The 22,167-nt window shown below is 40.7% G+C and overlaps 2 protein-coding genes across 5 annotated transcripts; one reads left to right on the top strand and one right to left on the bottom strand.

The window, feature by feature from the left end:
• Positions 1–447: 447 nt before the first annotated feature.
• On the bottom strand, positions 448–21,693 carry pnp5b (purine nucleoside phosphorylase 5b). Of its 4 annotated transcripts, none has more exons than XM_076097809.1 (7): positions 14,688–16,383; positions 5,700–14,135; positions 4,324–4,493; positions 4,060–4,163; positions 3,106–3,281; positions 2,129–2,319; positions 448–1,446 (listed from the first exon to the last, which is right to left on the bottom strand). In XM_076097809.1, exons 2-7 carry the CDS (start codon positions 5,717–5,719, stop codon positions 1,226–1,228), a joined length of 882 nt encoding a protein of 293 aa, XP_075953924.1. In that variant the 5' UTR covers positions 5,720–14,135; positions 14,688–16,383; the 3' UTR covers positions 448–1,225. The 4 variants fall into 4 exon arrangements, 1 of the variants encoding a protein (XP_075953924.1); XR_012956015.1 differs by lacking the exons at positions 448–1,446; positions 2,129–2,319; positions 3,106–3,281; positions 4,060–4,163; positions 4,324–4,493 and adding exons at positions 16,390–16,674; positions 16,760–17,068; positions 17,952–18,025; positions 21,569–21,687 and having other exon boundaries at positions 12,704–14,135; positions 14,688–14,724; positions 15,353–15,463; XR_012956016.1 differs by lacking the exons at positions 448–1,446; positions 2,129–2,319; positions 3,106–3,281; positions 4,060–4,163; positions 4,324–4,493 and adding exons at positions 16,390–16,674; positions 16,760–17,068; positions 17,952–21,134; positions 21,569–21,693 and having other exon boundaries at positions 12,704–14,135; positions 14,688–15,463.
• On the top strand, positions 9,357–12,856 carry LOC142956289 (uncharacterized). The gene is made up of 4 exons (XM_076097811.1): positions 9,357–9,583; positions 10,809–11,111; positions 11,197–11,493; positions 12,079–12,856. Exons 1-4 carry the CDS (start codon positions 9,535–9,537, stop codon positions 12,207–12,209), a joined length of 780 nt encoding a protein of 259 aa, XP_075953926.1. The 5' UTR covers positions 9,357–9,534; the 3' UTR covers positions 12,210–12,856.
• Positions 21,694–22,167: the final 474 nt, after the last annotated feature.

Genomic DNA, 22,167 nt, shown 5'->3' with positions numbered 1-22,167 from the left:
CCTGTGCTGTTGGTCTGTTGCTGTTTTTCATGGTTTGGAGAAGAACCTTTAGGTCCAATTTGGTAATTCAAAATTTAGGGAATTTGTTTGCTGCTATATTAAAGCTCTCAATGCCGGATAGAGAACCTGTAGTTAACCATCGGCAGCAGTTTACATGACGTGCCAATTCCATTTTATTTGACCTTGGGTCCCAGCCCCTTTGGTGAAACAGATTTTCAGTGTCAATTGGTTTATGGTAACACACAATTTTTAAATGTGCTCCAATGTGTGCTGCATATCCCCAAACTGATGTGCAATTAATCAAACTACAAAAAAAAGCATATGAAATACCTTTTCAGGGCCTTGCCTGCTTTGCCCAGTTAGTAATCTCGGGTTCATCCAACAAACAAATCACAAATGAGCGCAAAATATTTTTAGTTTTAAACAAAGCGTGCACAAAAAACACACTGCTTTCAAGTCATTTTATTGTAAAAGTAGATCCACATTTAGTAGATCCACATTTAGCACAGTTTTTAGTAACATCCTTCTAAAAGGCAGAATCCCAGTCTGCTAACACAGTGAGAAGACATGGAAGGAGATCGACATACTTTGGTAACTGTCTCATGCAGGTTATAATCCCTTTCTTCAACTGGTCATCATCATCAAAGCAAATAAGACCACTTAAATACAGTTTCTATAAATATTTTAGAACATTTTACACCTCTTTTACACGATATGAAATTATTATTTCCATCTTTCAGCTATAATTGTATTAAAACATGATGTGATGAGCTGGCCCTCGACATTAAATAATGTGAATATCACTGTTTTCACATTCGTTGTTAACTGACATCAGGGAATGTAAAAGAACTGAAACAATAAATATTTATATTATTATTTTAGAAATTACAATACGATGCTGTTTCACTGAAACATTTTGTCTGAGTACAGTATAATAATATATCACAGCAGTCAGAGAATAACAGACAAATTCATCTGTACACCTCATAAAATGTAAACATTAAAGGAGTGTGTAAAAAAAAAAAAAAAGTGGACCAGTTTACAGGATTTTAAGACTAGACTTAAAGTAACAGTCATTGGAAACAAAACAGAGAAAGACGTCTATCAAGTAGTAAAGTCAGCCTGGTGGTTTATAACCGCAAGTTTTTTGTAGCGTTCCAACGAGTGTTTTAAAACCCTCTCTGAAGCCGGACAGCTGACCTGGGACCAGGTGTCAGTTTTATGTTCAGAAGGAGTTGTTGTTGTTGTGCTCCAGCCGGGCCACCATGGTGGACACCAGCTTCTCCAGCTGCTCCGCCCGCACCCTGCCCGTCTCCAGGACTTCTTCGTGGTTGGCCTTCTCCCGGCTGTCGTAGTCCATCACCGCCCGGTTGCTGATCAGCGACATGGCGAAGCAACGCATCCCGGCGTGGCGGGCAACGATTACCTCGTGGACGGTGCTCATCCCTGCAGCAAAGACGACGAGGAGGTGAGAACTTATGCTGCAAACTTGTTATTTAAATGGTAGTTTAAAAAGAGAAGCTTTTTGATCAGATAATTTGCCACACTGTTTATGACAAAGTAGCTATCCCTTTAATATTTCATCACAGGCAAATGTTAGAAATCAACTAACAGGATTGCTTTATGACAAAAAATGATGTTTACAGACTTTGTGCATCAGTGTGATGGTGAAGTATAAATTCACTGGATTAGCTAAATACATTACTTTTCATGATAATTAGACTAGGGCTCTCACGATTATCACATTTTCACGACACGACGAACGTGACCATACAATTAGTAATGATGCCGTCAGTCACATTTTTCTTTAACATTGTTTATTGTGTGTTTTGTCTCTTTTGGCAAATTAATTTCCCTTAAAATACGAGTGTAGGGAGGTGGAGAGAAAACCATTACTGTTTACAAAAAAAATGTATGCCGTATAAAGGCCTCACTGTAATTTGGTTGTGTGAGCAGTGTTGGAGTTGTGATGAAAAAAACGTTGAAGTTGCTCAACAGTGAGCTTTTTAATGACTCTCAGTTAGGGTTAGCTTAAAGTTAAGCATGTAATTATGGTGGTTACGTTTAGGGTAAAGTCCTCACAAGTATAGAAGTAGAAGTGTGTGTCGTGGGAAGACTCAACACTCACCGACAGCGTCGGCGCCCAGATTGTGCAGCATGCGACACTCAGCGATGGTTTCGAAGGAGGGACCTCCCAGGACGCAGTACACTCCCTCCTGCAGGAAGTCGTTGTAGCCCAGCTCTGATGCCACATCATGGGCCAACTGTCGCAACTCGCGGTCGTAAGCGTCAGACATGCAGGGGAAGCGGACGCCAAACCTGAAGTGAAGATGAAGGTGGTGACTCAACTTGAAATCCACACAACTGTGCCATTCAGTACTGAAATCCCCCCCAAATGACTCAGGTAACGTTAGAGCAATACACCAATAACCGAGATTGGTTAATGTCCTTATGAGGTCAATGAAAGACGGTCCTTATGAACACTTTGCAATGGAAGATTTGCAATGTCAACAGAAGGGACAGCAGGTCACTCCTGCACTGAGAATACAGCAGAAGTCGTCTGATCCCTGCATTGATGCTCTGACGTTACACAGAGTTCTGCTCTGAAGCGACACGTCATGTCAAAGAGTTTCGGATGTGCGTTAAATAGGTGCCTTTGTTGACACTGACATCAGCTTATTGCTGCTCCAGAGCAGAAGTGTGGCTGTTTTGTGTGGGAGCCTGGAAAAATGCAACTAAAATATGGTGGGGGAGGGGCAAACTAGGCACAGCGGAGTCCTTCGAACACCAAGTGCTTGCTTGAAATAGCTAGAAAAATAACTTTTCTTAATCTCCAGAGTGGAGATTTGAATGAAAATGACTTCGCGGCCACTTTGAGCTGATGACAAATTTAAATCTGAAATTTTTCAGCCAAATATTGAGGAAAAACATTTGCGAATCTTGTTGATAATTTTGGAGAACCGACCCTATAATGTGCTAAACCCCCCCCCACTTGAGAGAATAGCATTAAAACATTTCAATGTTACAAAAGAAAAACAATGTTGTGTTATCTGCCCTCATAGAAACATCCATCCATGCATGCCTCCCTCCTTCTCCTCCACCCACCTGTCATCATTTGGTCCAGCCAGCGGGTTGGTCCCAGCAAACCCCGGCATGTTGATGTGGTCCTTCATGATCATGACGTCGCCCACTTTGTAGTCCTGGTTGAGGCCTCCGGCTGCGTTGGTCAGGAAGACCGTCTCCACGCCCATCAACTTGAAGACGCGCATGGGCAGCGTGATCTGGAGAGCACAAGGTAATGTGTTAAAAAAAACTAGTATTAAGGTTGTTGTCATGCAAAAGTCGCACGAACCTCGCTTGAAACGGATAAGGGGACAGAAAGAAAGAATGTGTGTCCTGAGAAATGTTTTCTTTCACGTCAAGTTGTTGACAGAAAGCAGAGTATTACATAATACCACTGATGTGATAACGCCAGTTTACTGCAGTGGACAATCTGTCTGAGGTTGTGTTCAGAACGAGAATGAACAGTTGGCTTCTCATCGAAAAACACGCCCTGATATCTCCTCCTCTGCTGGCTGTGACTGTGAGAGCAGACGGCAGCTGTTTGACGTGTTTGAGAAAGACTTTTATAACACTCAAGTAAATGTCCTGAAAACTGTGCACGGTGACGTCTGTGGAGTATTCTGAGTAACAGGACTCTATGTTCTGTATGTTATATATACACAATTAGTACTTTTACTTAAGTACTGATGTACTTGTACTTGAGTAATTAAATATCCATTCATGCTACTTTATACTTCTACTCCACTTGCTTTATTTGACAGATGCAGTTACTAGTTACAGTAAAGAAACCAAACATATTATCAGTTTATAAAATACAATGTGTTATGAATTAAACCAGTGGCTGGTCTTGTTTTGCCCCAGTGCCACGTCTCAAAGTTTCAGACAGTTTACAGTTTGCAATGGAGTACTTCTACTTAAGTAAAAGACCTGAGTACTTCTCCCCTCACTGCTGGCCTTTAACAACCTTTACCGGCGCTTTTTAAAATCGTTACTCACCTTCTGGACGGGGTAGCCCTCGTACAGGTGGAACCTGCCCTGCATGCAAACACACGGCTTCCCTTTTAGGGTTCCAAACACCAGCTGACCAGCATGACCATGCACTGCAAGACACACACACACACACACACACACACACACACACACACACACACACACACACACACACACACACACACACACACACACACTTTATTAGCCACCCAGTGCATTTACTATGAGCCCACAAACATGCAGGCACACATAAATTACCAGCGTGCATACCTGTGCTCCGGGGGAAGTTGGGAATGTCACTGTATTTGAAGACCTGAGGGTCCTTCAGAATCTTGGCCAGCCCCCCCAAACCTGAACCGCACACGATTCCCACCGTGGGCCGCACCTGCGTGTTGGACAGCAGCCAATCAGCTGAGGTCCGACACTCCTCATAGCTTTCACTGAGAGAGTCAGACGAAACAAAGAGATCAGTATGTACTCAGCTCGTGGATCAACTAAGTGCTGGCAAGGTAACTTAAGGGTTAACCATGTCACGCCAACCTTATGTTCAAGATAAGAGATCAACATGTGTAAAAGCACCTTTCACTGACCTATCAAAGCTCGGTGCGCGGATCGTGAGATAAAGAAGTTAATGTCATAACCCAGACTAAAAGTAACACAGTTTTAACTTTCAAATGCAGAAAGGACAGCTGGCTATAAAAGAAAATAAGATGGCGTGACACAATGTTAACATGGGATTTCCTCATGTCTCCTCTCTGAGCACATCATGCTGCATTCGACTTCCTGTTATCCTGAATATCTCAATCAAATGAAGGCATTTGGGACGTGGGGGGGGGGGGGGGGGGGGGCTATCCTGTACAGTCACTGCACTGAGATGAATGTATTTCCTGTGTAAAGCATATCGAAATACTCAGAACTGTATAAGCACATTACTTGAGTACTTTGTTACATTTCACCACTGCTAAAAGCTCATTTTTGTGTCTGTTTCCTATCAATAATTTCATTTTTTTTTGGTCACCATGACATTTAGGTTAAACCTCTCAGTTTGTGTTTGAATGTATTGGTCGTTTGATCGTATTATTTTTTTTTTTTTGCAGTGTAAGCACATTGCCAGCATGTACACATCGTCTCGCGCGCATTCAGTCAGGAACGGGAGAGTTTTGTTGTGGCTCTTTGTGCCGTTCGCTCCTGACCAGTGATAAAGGAAACAAAACCGCAGTAAGAGCGCGCGGAACATTATGCTCACCGATGGGACGGGGAACCGCCCCCCCCCCCCCCCCCCCCTCACTTGTTCCGCACTGACGTCACTTCTATAGCCCGTTTTGAGCCTCTCCCGCGTGGTCCACGAGGAATAGCATCATCCTCTCAGCACGTTTTTAATTATCCGTTTATTTACAGGCCAAAGCGTGACAGTGTATCCGTTTCTCTGGGGATTTGGGTCAAATGTAGAGCTACATTTAAGCGTATTTTATTATCATTATTAACAAAAATGATTACAGCCTAAACGTATAACTCCCCTTATAAAATGAGTGATGGAAACCCCGCGATGAATTTCTATCAAGTCGACATCACAGCGGCATTATATCGTATCTACATAAATAATTGGATTATTGTTATAATACACGAGTAAAAATGAATATACTCACCGAGACGCACACTCGGACATGATGCTACGTGATGCAGGAAGAGTCGCCAGGTTGTTCTGTGTTAAATAGAGTCTATCACGGATATTACAGTCTCTTGATGTAGGGACCGGTTCTTTTTGTAGTTTACACCCATTCACACGTCATGGCGCTACATTCCACTGACGTCACAATCTGGCAGAGCCTCTGATTGGTCGAAGCGGAGGCGCTATTCGGGGGGCGCTTCCGACGCTCTCGTCCCGCCAACCAATGGTGCGTTCAAGACCACCCCCTCACAAAACAGAGACGGTCCGTTTTTCCTGTCAGTCAGTCGGGAAAAAGTCTAGACGAAAATTATGACAAAATAAACACGAGGTATCATTTACAGGCATCGCAGCTTTATTTACAAGGCACATTTCAAACCCAGAGGCAAGTCAACGTGCTTTTCATTGGCCAAGAAAAGCACTAGATGTTTTAAATTTAGTTTGTACTGCAAAGTTATGTTTGCAGACATATGAGTAAAATATGCTGTTTGGCATCATCACTCAAAACCCTCAGTTAGGCACTATGCTATGCTGGGAATTTCAATGAAATTTAGAGAATTATTTAGTGCAGAAGGCACAAGTTAATATTTACAATATTTTAATTTGTTGATGTTTGATATTGTTATATGTTTAAAACCTACCAACATACTGTATATGTCAGCTTCAGTGTGTAGGATACTTTATTTCAGGTTTGTCCATGTGAAGAGGTTATTGGCTTATGTGCAATGAGACTATATGAAAAATAACATAAGCATACAAAACTAAAAAAAGCCAAGCAACACATACCATTAAAATACTTGTTGTTAGCGACACCTCTGAAACACAACTCGACATGTCGGTATCATCAATTATTGTTTTGGACTATAATCCTTCCGCTTTTGTTTATTGTGTGGCCACTTTATATCATTATGTACTTGCGTCACCACTTATGTAGATTAAGTGTAGAATTTCCGACAGTACATGAAGGCAGCATGCCGCATTTTCTCACTCACACAACGTGGTCGTGTTGCTTTCATGCTGATGCAATACTGCTGGAGACAAAAAGAGACAAAACTGTTTGATCATCATCTCTGACAATACACGTGCTCTTTAAATAGTCATTTACAAGATATGAGAAAAATATTTCTTTGACAAATTCTTTGTAATTTGTTAACATTACAAAAAAATGTTAGACTTGAAAAGTATGTGAAAATATAAAAAGCAGCATACAGTGCTTTTCAGAAAATATTGAGACCAAATTATAAAATTATTATTTACTTGGTTTCAAAAAAGGATCTTTTTTCATTTTCATAGTTTCAATGATTCCCAGGTATCACATTTTTACAAATAACTGTTCAGTGTGTGTGTGTGTGTGCGTTTTGTTTCAGTACCAGCTGTGTAGCAGCACAGAGCAGCCAATGTTCTTGTTACAAACTGTTATGTAACCACTGATTTGTATTCACACAGTTGTCAGGCCCCTTTGTACTGAAGCGCCAGCCAAAGTCTGCTGCTCTCACGCTGCAGACTAATTTAAAGTGGAAAAGTTTTGCATTGATGAAAAACAAAACAAACAAAGAAAAAAAACAACAACAGAGCACATAGAAGATTTAGTTTCTTTGCAGATCAACTGTCCTTTTTACGACACATTCGAATACAAAAGCTCATTTTGCATTTAGGAAAAAAAATCACGTTTCAGCTGTCCTGCTACTAAACTGCATCTCCATGTAAACTATATAATGACTGTAACTGTATTAGTACAGCTTGTACTGCACACTCCAGCTTTTAAAGTTTTCTGTTACTTGTGGTGTTTTTGGTTGAATTCTTCTTTTCTTCCTCTTTCCTGCTCATTACTGCTCTCTGATGGGGGTAGAAGTTATCACAGGTGGGACCAAGTCATTGTTTTGCAAGTCACACGTATAAGTCTCAAGTCTTTGACACTCAGGTCCCAAGTCCCAAGTCAAGGCAGAAAAGTCACGAGTCGTGTCCCCAAATACTAAACTTTGAGTTTTGGTTCCTAAGCAAGTCACCAAATGCAATGCCATTTCAACAACAGGGTATAAGATATTCAATTTATTCGTTAAAACAAGTTTGTTAAAACAAGTGCACTTAATTGCTAGAGCAGTAACTTGATTCAGGAAAAGAAGTGATTAGTGGTGCAGTTTTTAAATGTTGTTTTTTTGGGCTTGGGGGAAGTTATCAAGCATTTTCAAGTATCAAAGCTCGGTGCACGGATCGTGAGATAAATAAGTTAAAGTCATAATTCAGACTAAGACAGTTTTAACTTTCAATTGCAAAAGAATAGATAAGGTGGCGTGAGACAAGGCTAACACTGGGATTTCCTCATTCCTCCTCTCTGAGCACAGTCATGCTGCATTCATTTGCAAGGAACGTTTCCTGTGATCCTGAATATCTGATTCAAATGAAGGCATTTGGGACGTGGTGGTGGTTTTAACACGGTGTGTTAAAAGGCCTGAGTGGCTTTATTGTGTCAAATGCACATATAGTTCTATATTTCTGATTAGTGGCGCAGTTTTTAAATGTTTTTTTTTTGGGCTTGGGGGAAGTTATCAAGTATTTTTAAGTAAAGTCACTGATGTTAAAAGAGAGAGAGAGAGAGAGAGAGAGAGAGAGAGAGAGAGAGAGAGAGAGAGAGAGAGAGAGAGAGAGAGAGAGAGAGAGAGAGAGAGAGAGAGAGAGAGAGAGAGAGAGAGAGAGAGAGAGAGAGAGAGAGAGAGAGAGAGAGGAGCTGAAGGCCACTATCAGAGCAACCTGGGCTCTCATAACACCTGAGCAGTGCCACAGACTGATCGACTCCATGCCACGCCGCATTGCTGCAGTAATTCAGGCAAAAGGAGCCCCAACTAAGCTTAACATGCTCATACTTTTCATGTTCATACTTTTCAGTTGGCCAAGATGTCTAAAAATCCTTTCTTTGTATTGGTTTTAAGTAATATTCTAATTTTCTGAGATACTGAATTTGGGATTTTCCTTAGTTGTCAGTTATAATCATCAAAATTAAAAGAAATAAACATTTGAAATATATCAGTCTGTGTGTAATGAATAAATATAATAGAAGTTTCACTTTTTGAATGGAATTAGTGAAATAAATCAACTTTTTGATGATATTCTAATTATATGACCAGCACCTGTATGTGAGGCGCGTGTGCACTCGCCACACTCAAATGTAAATAGTAGTTGCAGTCAGGCAGTGTGTTATTCATACAGTCAAACCAGTGTAAAACATGCATCATCCCAGCATGTATTTTCATCCCAGTATGACACATTTTCAGCTGACCAGAAGTCCATAGTCTTTCATTTAACACCTTTATTAATTATGGTGCAACATACAAAACCAGTTCCTCTTAAGGGAATAAATCAATTGAGAAAATATAGTGCTAATACTTCTTAAAACATTTTTAAAAGAAGCCTGCAGGATTAGTTTAAACAGATAATTGTACTTTTGTTAATCATCTTTTCGTGGACTTATATGTTGAACTCTGCCTTCTTGATAAAGTGTTGAACTAAATTAGTCTTTATCTTAACAAGCAGGTCACAAGCAGTAAAACAGAGCTGAGAGAGGAAGAGGAGTTAACATCCTGAGTGACGTTGTGTGGTTTTGACAGAAAGAACACAACAATGACCGTAGCCCTGTGGTTTCAGGTCTGTCTCAACTTTAGTCTGATGAAGAGCAGTTGTGTGCAAACGTCTCCTAGGTGCAATAAATAAGTGGTGATTGGAGCCCTGCAGCGTGCAAACTATTTGTTTGTTTGTTGCAAAACAGAACACAGATTGTTGCAGCGTGTAGTCAGACAGGACAAGCGGACAAAGACTCTATCATGTCTGTCTTTGTGATACTGGGGCTGCTGGTCTGCATTGAGGCACAAGGTAAGAACACTGTCAACTAAGATGTTATCAACAGATACAGCAGTGATGCCTGAGCAGAATTCATTATTGTGACTCGTGAACTGAACATCATGAAGTCGCTTCAGCTTTTATCTTATGATGAGCAACACTTGTCAGGAGGAGATTGATTATTAATTGATCACGTATCTAAGAAGAGGGACTGATTTCTGAGAACGTGAGAGAAAGTTAACACAAATCATATTACATTTAATTTGGGCCTGCTTTGTTCTGTAGATTTTCTTTAAAGTGACGGACAGGTTTAAGACTTAAAGCGTACATAACATACGTAAGTCCAAAAGTACATTTTAAGGTAATAAAGATGGCATCACTGTAGGCCTGATGAATAAAGAAACTAAACACTACTAACTGCAAAACAAATTCTGCTTCCTAATCTAAAACAAATAGTTTGTTTCTCAGGAAACATTGGAGCAAACAAAACGTTTTTTTCCAATATTAAGAATTAAAGTCAAAGCCTCTGCATAACAATTTAAGAAAAGTTTAAAAAGAACAATATTGACCGAAATCTTTAAATAAAAACACAAAAAACACAATACCAGTATAGTATAACTTAGTGTTATTATAATGTGAAGTCTTTACATTAGTCTACAGACACTTTTGTCTAAAGCAACTCACATTTTTCTCTTCTATAAACACACATGAAGAACAATTTGACGCTCTTGGTCAAAGACACTTTGGCACATGGACAAAAGGAGGAAATGATCAAAGCTGGTGAACAATACGAGTGAGAGAAACTTTACTCCTCCCGTAGTGTAACTCCCTCAGTTAGTCTGTGGGAATAGTCGCTAACTGACTGATTTAAACATACATGACCTGTCTAAAGCTGGAGGAACAATAGTTTGGGTAAGAGGGAGGGGAAAGAGGACAAGGTGAAATAAAGTCCTCTATTTTTCATAAGAGATAGAATGGAAATACTTTTTAATGTAAAAGTAAAAGCTTTGAGCGACATCTTGCTCTCAGTGGGCTTAGTTTCACCTGTTAAACTCTTCTTTCCTGAAGCAGTCTGTGTCACAAGACAAAGCTGATGTCAGACATGTTAAGAGAACTCTTCCAATCAATGATAAGCTGAAGGTGTTTAAACTGATGGTTCAATGTGTAAGAAGTAGAGATGGAGTAACATTCAGTGTTGACCGATTAATCATATACTGAGTGTGATGTTTATTGTATTATGTGTCTACTGTTTTTACAGGGCCCAGTGCTGTGACTACTGTGTTTGTGAAGAAGGGAGATGATCTGATTCTGAATGTTGATGATGTTCCTGAGAAATTTTTAATTGTTGACTGGAAATTCAATAAGATGGTTGTTGTAGTATTTGCACCTGGTGGAGGACGTTCAGTAATTCCTGATTTCACTGGAAGGATTGAGTTTCCTGTGAAAACATTCTCTGTGAAATTGAAGAATCTACAAGAGGCAGACAGTGGAGTTTATGCTGCACGAGTGGCAACGCTTCAAGGAGACAAACCACTAGCTGAATACAAGGTCACAGTTCAAGGTGAGTTTGTTCACATGTCAGACACTGATAGAGAGTTTCTGCTGCCATGTTTCATAACTTCTTCACAGAAACTTTCCCCCCTCAGGTCCAGTGTCTCCAGTTGAACTGACAGTGGACTCAGTGGACTCAGTGGTCTCCAGAAGCTCAGACTCCTGTAACCTCACTGTGACCTGCAGTACACAGCACTCTCACATCAGCAGCACTTTTAGATGTGTCAGCGGAACCTGCAGTCAGGAGGGAGGAGAGCGATCAGAGCTCACAACCTCTGGTGCTTCTCTCCACGTCTACCTGTTGTATGGCGCAATCATCTGTAACCATAGCAACCAGGTCAACTGGACCGAGGACTTTAAAAGGATTGAACCCTTTTGCCCCCAATATGCTGGTAAGACTGAAAGACAAGAAGACTTCCTGATAACAGTTTAGAGTTTAAGATTTGGAGCATATTAGCATTTCTATTTGTTAAAGAAAATGATTGTGTGTGTTTTAAATGAATTAGTTCTGAACATGTCTAAAGCACCTTGTCAGGCTGCAGGGTGAAATACAAACTCAACTAGAAAGCACAAACAATGTTATTTACAGGAACACTAGATGACGTAAATAATCCAATAACTCATTTACGTGTTTGGTGTAGAAACTGATATTTTTCTCCATTTCTGCATTTTTCAGTACAGAACATATAAGCAGCACTTGAACGTGATTGTTTCAATTAACACACTTCAGCTAAGCTGAAGAGTCAAATAAACAATGAATCAACATATAACTATGATGCTGTTTTACAATGCACAATGCTGTTTGTAAAACTCAACTGCACTTTGCACTTTTGAAATGTAGGAATTACAGTATTAGAGTAAACTACAAAGTACACAAAATGCTATCTTCACTGATTTGTTCCTGTCGTGCTGTAGCGTCACAGTCTGAATCTGTTGTGTCAGATTTGTAATGAAGCAGCTGTTTTGTTGTGTTTCAGGTTCAGAGGGTTCCTCTGCTGGTACATCTGTGTACCTGGTGAAGATGGTCGTGTTCTCTGTGGGTCTGATCATCATGGTGTCTGCCGTCATCACTGTTCACCTCATGGAGAAGTTCAAGAAGCACAAATAAACAAATAGTTCTCTGTCAGCCAATCATACGCTCTTATCCTTAAAGGTTCCCCTGTGGAGTCTGTGATCACTGCTGGCACTAGAGAGCAGTGTTATTTTTTGTGTCCCTATTTTGTTAGTGCGAGTCCTCAAGTACACGTTCCTGCCACTGATCTCATGCTATACCACTGATCCACAGCTGGTGGCAGTAACACACCAGGAAAAGACAAAGAGGTAGAAGACTGAAAGCCAGCAAACATGGACGTAAACAATTTAGGATTTAAAGTATTTATAAAGTCAGCTTTGTAAATGTTTCATGGTGAGAGAAATGTTCTTAAAACGTGGACTCAATGATGCATTTTGATGAGAAAAACTTCATGTAAACATTGTTTCTTCACGAAAAAACTGCAGAGGTCACCTGAAAAACTAATGCTGATTGTTCTTGATTATCATTGATTATAACAAATATCACTGTTTACACTTTGTACATAAAATGATTGCACAGAGATGAACATGTAAACATGTTTTTGGAGGATTTTATCTTGAAAAACAAACAAAAAGTAACTTTCTATGTATGATCAAGACCAACAATATACAAGAAATAGCCTTAATGAATAAACTGTATATAATACTGCATGTGGTCCTATCCAAAATAAAAAATATATAACGCATATGTCTGTTCATAAGTACAGTATATTTAAATTTTTGTTTCAGCATGTTTTAATCTTTGGGTGAAGCAGTTTCTGCTACATGCACCATTATTGTAAACTTGTTAAAGCTTCATACTTATCTTGTATTTTTGTTATTAATGGATCCCTAAAGGTGACACTCACCCCCTCTGGTATATTGTGAGCTTTCAGCGAGGAATCAATCAGTGTTATTGTTATAGTAAACACACTTGACACACTGAATTCATGACAAAATATATTATAGAAAAATAAAGCATCATTTATAAAGTATGAAAACACAATCATGAAGCACATAACAGACAAGCTCATTAATCAAGAATGAAACATTAGTATACAATTTATAACAGTTATAAATGAGTGTTAATGTAGAAACAATGCTTTATAAATGATGAATTAAGTATTTACTCATACTTAACTAATGCTTCATAGTGTGTAGTTATTATAAAGTGTTACCAAATAGGGTATTGAAAAATAAAAGCATTTAATGCCGATCAAGCTTTTTTTTTTTCCTGTTGTTCTTCATCTTCAGCAGCTAAAAACTTTGCAGAACAACATTTTCAAGTTTACAAGTATTTGATTCCCTTTTTATCTTTAAAAACAACACTGAGATAACACAAGAGTCCTGCAGTATGTAGCTTCAAATCACACCAATCGTGTGAGGCCTTGAAAGTCCAAACTGTAAATCGTTGCTCGTTTATGAAATAATTACAGTTCTTCTGCGTTGAATTCTTACTGTGATGTTATGTAAATGTCTGGACAGGTGAGAAAGTGAGATGAAGGCTCAACCCCAGGTACCACAGCTGGGGCTTCCTGCAGGGACAACAACATCTTTCTCACGTTGATCTTAAATATATTAAGATCTAATTACTAATACCTTGAATTGTGATGCTAGAAAAAGCAACTTCTGAACGTACGTGATGCTTCGTAACATTTCAACATTGTTTTGCAGCAGAAAGGTTTGTGTATTGGAGAATCGTTCCATATCAGAGCAGGTGACATAAACTTAAACATCGAAAGCTTTGGCAACACTTAAATAGAACTAGAAACGTCAGTAATTGCAGTATGTGGAACACAATTCCTCGCTAATTGTTTCAGGACCTGGCAGGCTTCTCCACCTGAGCATACAGGCTCTCTGGCAGAGTCGTGCCTCCAGTCTGAGTGGTTATCAGGGATCCAGTGTGAGGTCCCACCAAGCAGTAGGTGGAGGTCGGAGAAAGACCTGAAGCATCATCTGTTGGACTCTGTTCCAGAGGTTGGGCCTGGAAAATAAATCACATACATCTTTAGCAAATGCTGCCTGCCATTTTAACTTTACACTATATTTTTAATGTGGAAAGTAATCTCCCGACGATTAACAGGCGTTCATATAAATACTTTTTAAAAAAAAGCAAAGTTGTGCATCTTTGTCTTCAAAGAAAACAATGAGTTTGTTTTTCATAACATTATAATGAATTTTTATTTTCAGGCTTTTTTCATAAAGAGCTGAGTTCTAAGGAATCTCTTGGCCGAGAGAGCACATCAGACTGCAGCTTAAACACAAGCACATGAACAAAGCTTTGACAACACATGAAGTACGTTAGAGAAAGACACTGCAAATTATAGTTTTTCTGCATCTCTCGACTTGTTCTAAGACTGAAAATGAGGTTTGCAGAACAACTAACACGCGTGCAGACAATGAGAGCAGATCTCACCTGAGAGTCTTCTGCTTAAAAGACATTGTTGCAGTATTTTAGACACCAGCATGGGGGGGACACACAAACACACACACACACACGGCGAATGATGTTTTTAAAAAAATAAAATAAACTTACCTGAGGAACTTCATAAACTATTTTCTCGAAGCTCTCTCTTTTATCGGCAGGTCAGTCATAGAAAAAAACAAAACAGCACTTTAAAGATAGCTTTACTTTTGAACAGTTTTACAATTACATTACTTGAGCTGCACTACATTGAGTCCAGCTTGGTGTCTAAATGACTCCATCCTCAAACAGCAGCACACGTTAAAGCCTCTATGTGTGGGATTAGATATGTTGGGATGTTGGGGACTCCTAGAGGTTGTGTCAAAACAATGTGCTGCGGCAGAGAGCAAAGCATGCAGATACCTCTGGGACCTGACCTGGATGCTGAGAATGAATGGACTAAAGCATAAAGCTGCACCAAGTTTTTGAGGTTGTTTCCTTTTTCACATTTTGGTAATATATCACATGTGTATCTATCACAGAATAGTATTTCCTTTTCTGATGCAAGCATCCAAGGACAGACGATTGTAAAGCCCTCTGAGGCCAATTTGTTAAGTTACACAGAAGTGTGGCACAACATTGCCATGGTAAATAATGATCAGTGGTTGATTTCCTTACTGTATACTGTGTAATATGGCAGAAGATGAACTTTAAACATTTTCTAAATGTTGAGTAAACAAATAGGATTTTGCAAATATTACTTGTAATTATATATTAAAATTGTTTCTTGGACTTACAGTTTCCTCTCTTTCAATGATAAAGAAACGGGATGAACACAACAACAAAGATGATAATTGGTATAATAACAATCAGATAGACATGGACATGGACAGGATCAGGGTCACGATCTGTAAAACAAAACAAAAAACAAAATCAGATGAGAAGAGTCGGCCTGATTTAAGTCATGCAACATAGTTGAGAATGTGTCTCTGTAGCATCACATGTTCCCAGCCCGTGCTCTGGACAGACTGCAGTGTTATCATACAAATGTCTCGGTAACCTGATCTGTAGTAAGAAATCATTTGATTTATTGAATTAAAACAGTCACAATTTAATACTACCAACCTTCCAAAAGTCCCTGAATCAGCTAATTTAAATACCACCTGCTTCTTAGTTTTACAAGGTCAACCTGGTAATATTCCACTGACCGTTTTGTAGTTTGGCTTAATAACCCACTAGCTATTAATAAGCGCTAGATCAGGGTTTTTCTTTTTTTTGTGGGGGTCTATTTGGTTTCACTTGAATAAGTGTCAATTTAAAAAATAAAGTGTAAAACGGACTTCAAACCCATTGACACAATTCAATTCATTTTTGTACAGCCCAAAATCACAAATTTGCCTCAGAGGGCTTTGCAATATGTACACATTTGACATCCTCTTGTCACGGAATCCTCACATCAGAACAGGAAAAACTCCACCAGAAAACCCCTTTAACGGGGAGAAAAGAGGAAGAGACCTGTGGGAGAGCAACAGAGGAGGGATCCCTCTCCCAGGATGGACAGAAGTGCAACAGATGTCATGTGTAAGGAATGAACAGCATAACACACACAAGTTGTTTCCTGCGCTTCATAGCAGTTCAAAGTAAAAAATGGTAATCTTTAGATATTAACAAAATTCAACAAGAAAAACAATAGAAATACTAGGAGTTCAACCATATTTGTATTAATGTACAGCAGTACAGCAGATTAATGTATTCACTTGGAAGTGTAAAAGATTTCTTTAAAACGTAAAACTCTAAACTGTTACCAGGAAGTCGTCTCGTCTTTCAGTCTTACCATATTGGGTGCAAAAGTGTTTAGTCATGTTAAAGTCTTTGGTCCAGTTGACCTGGTTGCTATGGTTACAGATGATGGAGCCATACATCAGGTAGACGTGGAGAGAAGCACCAGAGGTTGTGAGCTCTGATCGCTCTCCTCCCTCCTGACTGCAGGTTCCGCTGACACATCTAAAAGTGCTGCTGATGTGAGAGTGCTGTGTACTGCAGGTCACAGTGAGGTTACAGGAGTCTGAGCTTCTGGAGACCACTGAGTCCACTGTCAGTTCAACTGGAGACACTGGACCTGAGGGGGGAAAGTTTCTGTGAAGAAGTTATGAAACATGGCAGCAGAAACTCTCTATCAGTGTCTGACATGTGAACAAACTCACCTTGAACTGTGACCTTGTATTCAGCTAGTGGTTTCTTTCCTTCAAGCGTTGATGCTGCTGCAGCATAAACTCCACTGTCTGTCTCTTGTAGATTCTTCAATTTCACAGAGAAGTTTTTTACAGGAAACTCAATCCTTCCAGTGAAATCATCAAACACTGAATGTTCTCCATTAGGTGCAAATCTTACTACATTGACCGTCTCATTGAAAGTCCAGTCAACAAGTAAATATTTCTCAGGATCAGCAGCATCAACATTCAGAATCAGATCATCTCCCTTCTTCACAAACACAGTAGTCACAGCACTGGGCCCTGTAAAAACAGTAGACACATAATACAATAAACATCACACTCAATATATGATTAATGGGTCAACACTGAATGTTACTCCATCTCTACTTCTTACACATTGAACCATCAGTTTAAACACCTTCAGCTTATCATTGATTGGAAGAGTTCTCTTAACATGTCTGACATCAGCTTTGTCTTGTGACACAGACTGCTTCAGGAAAGAAGAGTTTAACAGGTGAAACTAAGCTTTTATTTTTAACATGACAAAGTATTTCCTTTCTGAAAAACAGGGACTTTCTTTCACCTTGTCCTCTAAATATGTCAATTAAATAACACAAAAGGTTTTAGAATGTTTACAATCTGTGTCTGGATCAAGATCTTCATCAAAATATGGATAATATTGAGTAATCTTGTTGACGAGCTGCCTGTCTCAGTGAACAGTATCAGAGCTTTGTACAAGAATGAACTATGCACATCATCATACTGCTGTGTTTTGTCTTCTTTAAACTGAAGGTATATATATATATATATATATATACACACACACATATATATCATAATAATAATAATAATAATAATAATATCTAGATTAACCAGAAAGAAACACACAGCTCTATTGCTTTGTGACGCCTGGGTAAGGGAAGTGGTATTAACTGACAGAACTGTGAATCTCAATGTATCTCAATAAATGATTTTATTTACATCACTATTGAAATAATTGACAATGAACATATCGCTGAGGATTTTATACATTTCTCTAAGTTAGATAGTTCAAAAATAAGTCCATAAAGTTTGTTATCTAACTTCTATTGGTGAAATAGGGCTACGGTACAAAAGCTTTGACTTTTAAAACAAATACAAAGACGATCAACAACCGAAAATACATGTAAAATAAAGTTCTTACCTTGTGCTTCACATGAATTCAGCAGAGAAACGGCAAAGAGAAGTGCGACCAGAGGCCTCATTCTGCCAAATGTGCTGCATGAGGAAGTGGGAAGGCAACTTTTGAGTTCTAGGAGTCACGGGGCGTGGTACTGCGGTCAAGTGGTCCGTCATCCGCGGAACCTCTGTCACGTCAGCCGCCGCTTGAAATTTAATGCTCATCCATTTGTGGTGCTACGGTACGGGTGCTTGGATAGCCCGGAAATAGACAGATCAATAATTTGCCCAATTTGTTAAAAAATAATGTCATTTTGTACATTATATGAAATCCAACAATAATAAAATCTGAAATTACACTGCTGTACTATCTTTAATTGAAAAAGGGTTCAAAAATTATAATATTACCAAATAATAATAATAATAATAATAATAATAATAATCTTTGATCTGTAATAAAACCATTTCCTTCATTGGTTAGCGAAAATGTCCATTGGAGTTCTGTTCATGACCCCTACCAGTGGTGGGCCGTCAGGGCCTACAAGGCCTTCTCTGCTGGCCAAGACAGAATCACAAAGTTATAGCTATTTTATAATTTTTCTTAAATACACTACATGTATTTAACTATCGTTCTGTATTTAGCAGCAGTCAGACATAGGGAGTCTTAAAAGAGAGAAGGGAGAGAGTTCAGCTTCCCAACAGCCTGGTGGACGAAGCTGTTCGAAAGTCTGGTGGTGCGAGCACGGAGGCTCCGGTATCTTCTCCCAGAGGGCAGGAGGCTGAAGAGACTGTGTGAGGGGTGGCTGGAGTCGCGCACAATCATGGTCACTTTGCAGGTGAGGCGGGTGTCGTATATGTCCTGCAGGGAGGAGAGTGAGGGGAGTGAGGCTCCAATGATCCTTCCAGCTGTGTTCACTATGCGCTGCAGGGCTTTCCTGTTGTAGTCAGTGCAGCTTCCGCCCCACACAGTGATACAGTTTGTCAGGATGCTCTCAATGGTGCCTCGCTAAAAAGTGCACATGATGGGTGGGGGTGTTCTTGCCTTCTTTAGCTTGCGGAGAAAGTAGAGGCGCCTCTGGGCTTTCTTTGCCAGTGATGTTGTGTTGGGTGTCCACGAGAGGGCCTCACTGATGTCCACCCCCAGGAATTTGGTGCTGCTCACTCTCTATATCAGCACCATTGATGGTCAGTGGTGGGTGTTGAGTGTGGCCTCTCCGGAAGTCAACAATAATCTCCTTGGTCTTGCTGTTATTCAGAAGAAGGTTGTTGTCTCTGCACCACGTGGTCAGAAGGCTGACCTCCTTCCTATAGTGGGTCTCATCATCCTTGGTAATGAGACCAACCAGAGTCGTGTCATCTGCAAATTTGACCATGTGATTGGTGCTGTAGGTTGTAGTGCAGTCGTGTGTCAGCAAGGTGAAGAGCAGTGGACTGAGCACACAGCCTTGAGGGGCCCCTGTGCTCAGTGTGATGCTGCTCGAGGTGTTGTTGCCGACACGTACCGCTTGTGGCCTCTCACTGAGGAAGTCCAGCAGCCAGTTACACAGCGAGGTGTTGAGCCCCAGCTGGTCAAGTTTGCAGATGTGTTTTTGTGAGATTATGGTGTTGAATGCTGAACTAAAGTCTATGAACAGCATTCTCACATATGAGTGCTTTGTGTCCAGATGGGTGAGGGCTGGGTGAAGAGCAGAGCAGATTGCATCCTCTGTGGACATCCTTAAGCTCCTCTGCGCAGTCCTTCAACACACGACCAGGGATGTTGTCTGGACCTGTTGCCTTGCCTTGATGGTGGAGAGTGTCCTCTTCACGCTGGCAGCAGACAGGCACAGAGCTGCATCATGGGGAGGGGGCGGAGTCTTGTGTGGACGTGTGCTGTTCTGTGTTTCAAACCGTGCAAAGAAGCTGTTGAGGTTATTTAGCAGAGAGATGTTGCTGTCGCAGATCTGTGGCACGGGTTTGTAGTCCGTTAGGGTCTGAATGCCCTGCCACAGGCTCCGTGTATCTCTGCTGTCTTTAAAGTGACTGGTTATCTTATTTGAGTATTCCTGTTTTGCTTTCCTGATGCCGTGGGACAGGTTGGCTCTCGCTCTTCTCAGGCCAGTTTCATCCCCGGCTCTGAAGGCGTTGTTTCTGGCCCTCAGCAGCCGATGCACTCCCCCTGTCAGCCATGGCTTCTGGTTAGCCCGAGTGATGATGGTTTTTATATGGGTCACATCATCAATGCACTTACGAATGTAAGAAGTAACAGTGTCTGTGTACTCCTCAATGTCTGTGTGATTGTGTATGTGGCTGCCTGCCGTACAAACATTCCCCAGTCTGTTGTGTCAAAGCAGTCTTGGAGAGCGGAGGAGGCCCCATCTGGCCACACCCGTACCTGCTTCAGAACCGGTCTGGAGACTTTCACTCTTGGTCTGTATGCTGGCATTAGCAGGACGGTGATGTGGTCCGAGAGTCCTATGTGGGGTAGGGGTGAGGCCTTGTACGCTCCTTTGTGAGTAGTGTAGACCAGATCCAAAATGTTTTCCCCTCTTGTTGGGAAATCAACATGCTGATGTAGTTTGGGAAGGACAGTCTTAAGGTTGGCATGATTGAAATCTCCAGCGAGGATGGTGAAGCCATCTGGGTGAGCTGTCTGTTGTTCACTGATGGCCTGATACAGTTCACAAAGTGCCGCATTTCTGTCACTGTTGGGGGGGGGGGGGGTGTAAACAACGACTAGCAGAATCGATGTAAATTCCCTCGGCAGATAGAAAGGACGGAACCTTATGATCATAAACTCCGCCAGTGGTGAGCAGTGTTTACATACCTCAACAGCGTCCCGACACCATGCATCACGGATGGAAAACGCATAACCCGCCGCCGCGAGTCTTTCCTCCTGTAACGAGGGCTCTGTCTGCTCGGTAGCATGTTAGCTGCTCCAGTTGCACAGCGGAGTCGGGGATGTTGTCATTTAGCCATGTTTCCGTGAAAAGAAGCACACAGCAGTTCCTCACGTCTCGCTGCGCCGTCCTCACCAGTCGTATGTGATCCATTTTATTGTCCAAGGATCGCACATTAGCCATGATAATGGATGGTATGGCTAGGCGAGTTGGATTAGCCGCTAGCCTAGCTCGAATACCTCCGCGCTTGCCCCTCTTCTGCTTCCTCTCACACCGCTTGCGGCGCCTCCGTTCCGGCGGAGTAATCAGCCACAGAGGGTTCGCTGCGTCTACACGCGCCGCCATCAGAGTCATTAAGTCAGATTTGATTATTGTTGGGTTTCACATAATGCACAAAATGACGTTGTTTTGACTTGTTATATCAAATTGGGAAAATTATTGATCAAATATAGGTCTATTTCCGGTGTGACGACGTTCTGCGGATTGACCACAGTGCTTATTTACAGGCTAAGGCGACAGACAGCGTATCCGTTTCTCTGGGTATTTGGGTCAAATGTAGAGCTACATTTAAGCGTATTTTATTATTATTATTATTATTATTAACAAAATATTACAGCCTAAACGTATAACTCCCCTTGTAAAATGAGTGATGGAAATCCCGCGATGAATTTCTGTCAAGTCGACATCACAGCGGCATTATATCGTATCTATATAAATAACTGGATTATTGTTATAATACACTAGTAAAAATGAATATACTCACCGAGACGCACACTCGGACATGATGCTACGTGATGCAGGAAGAGTCGCCAGGTTGTTCTGTGTTAAATAGAGTCTATCACGGCTATTAGAGTCTCTTGATGGAGGGACCGGTTCTTTTTGGTGTTTACGCCCCCTAACCATTCACACGTCACGGCCGCTAGATTTCACTCACGTCACAGGCAGGCAGCGCCTCTGATTGGTCGAAGCGCAGGCGTTGTTAGGGGGCGCTTCCGACGCTCTCGTCCCACCAACCAATAGTGCAGCCATTGGTTGGTGGGACAATAAATGAAAATAAACACGAGGTACCATTTAAAGGCAACGCAGCTTTATCTATAAGGCACATTTCAAACACAGAGGCAATTCAAAGTGTTTTTCATAGGCCAAGAAAAGTATGAGATGTTTTAAATGCTGTACAAGTTAGTTTGTACTGCAAAGTCATGTTTGCATACATATGCAGTTTGACATTATCACTCAAAACCCTCAGTTAGGCACTATGCTATGCTTGAAATTTCAATGAAATTTAGAGAATTATTTAGTGCAGAAGACACAAGTTAATATTTACAATATTTTAATTTGTTGATGTTTGATATTGTTATATGT

Source organism: Anarhichas minor, unplaced genomic scaffold, assembly GCF_050575085.1.
Source record: "Anarhichas minor isolate MPS153535 unplaced genomic scaffold, ASM5057508v1 ptg000024l, whole genome shotgun sequence".
NCBI lineage: Eukaryota > Metazoa > Chordata > Actinopteri > Perciformes > Anarhichadidae > Anarhichas > Anarhichas minor.
Note: the sequence above shows the minus strand (reverse complement) of the source record. Positions and strands in the feature narration are given on the sequence as shown.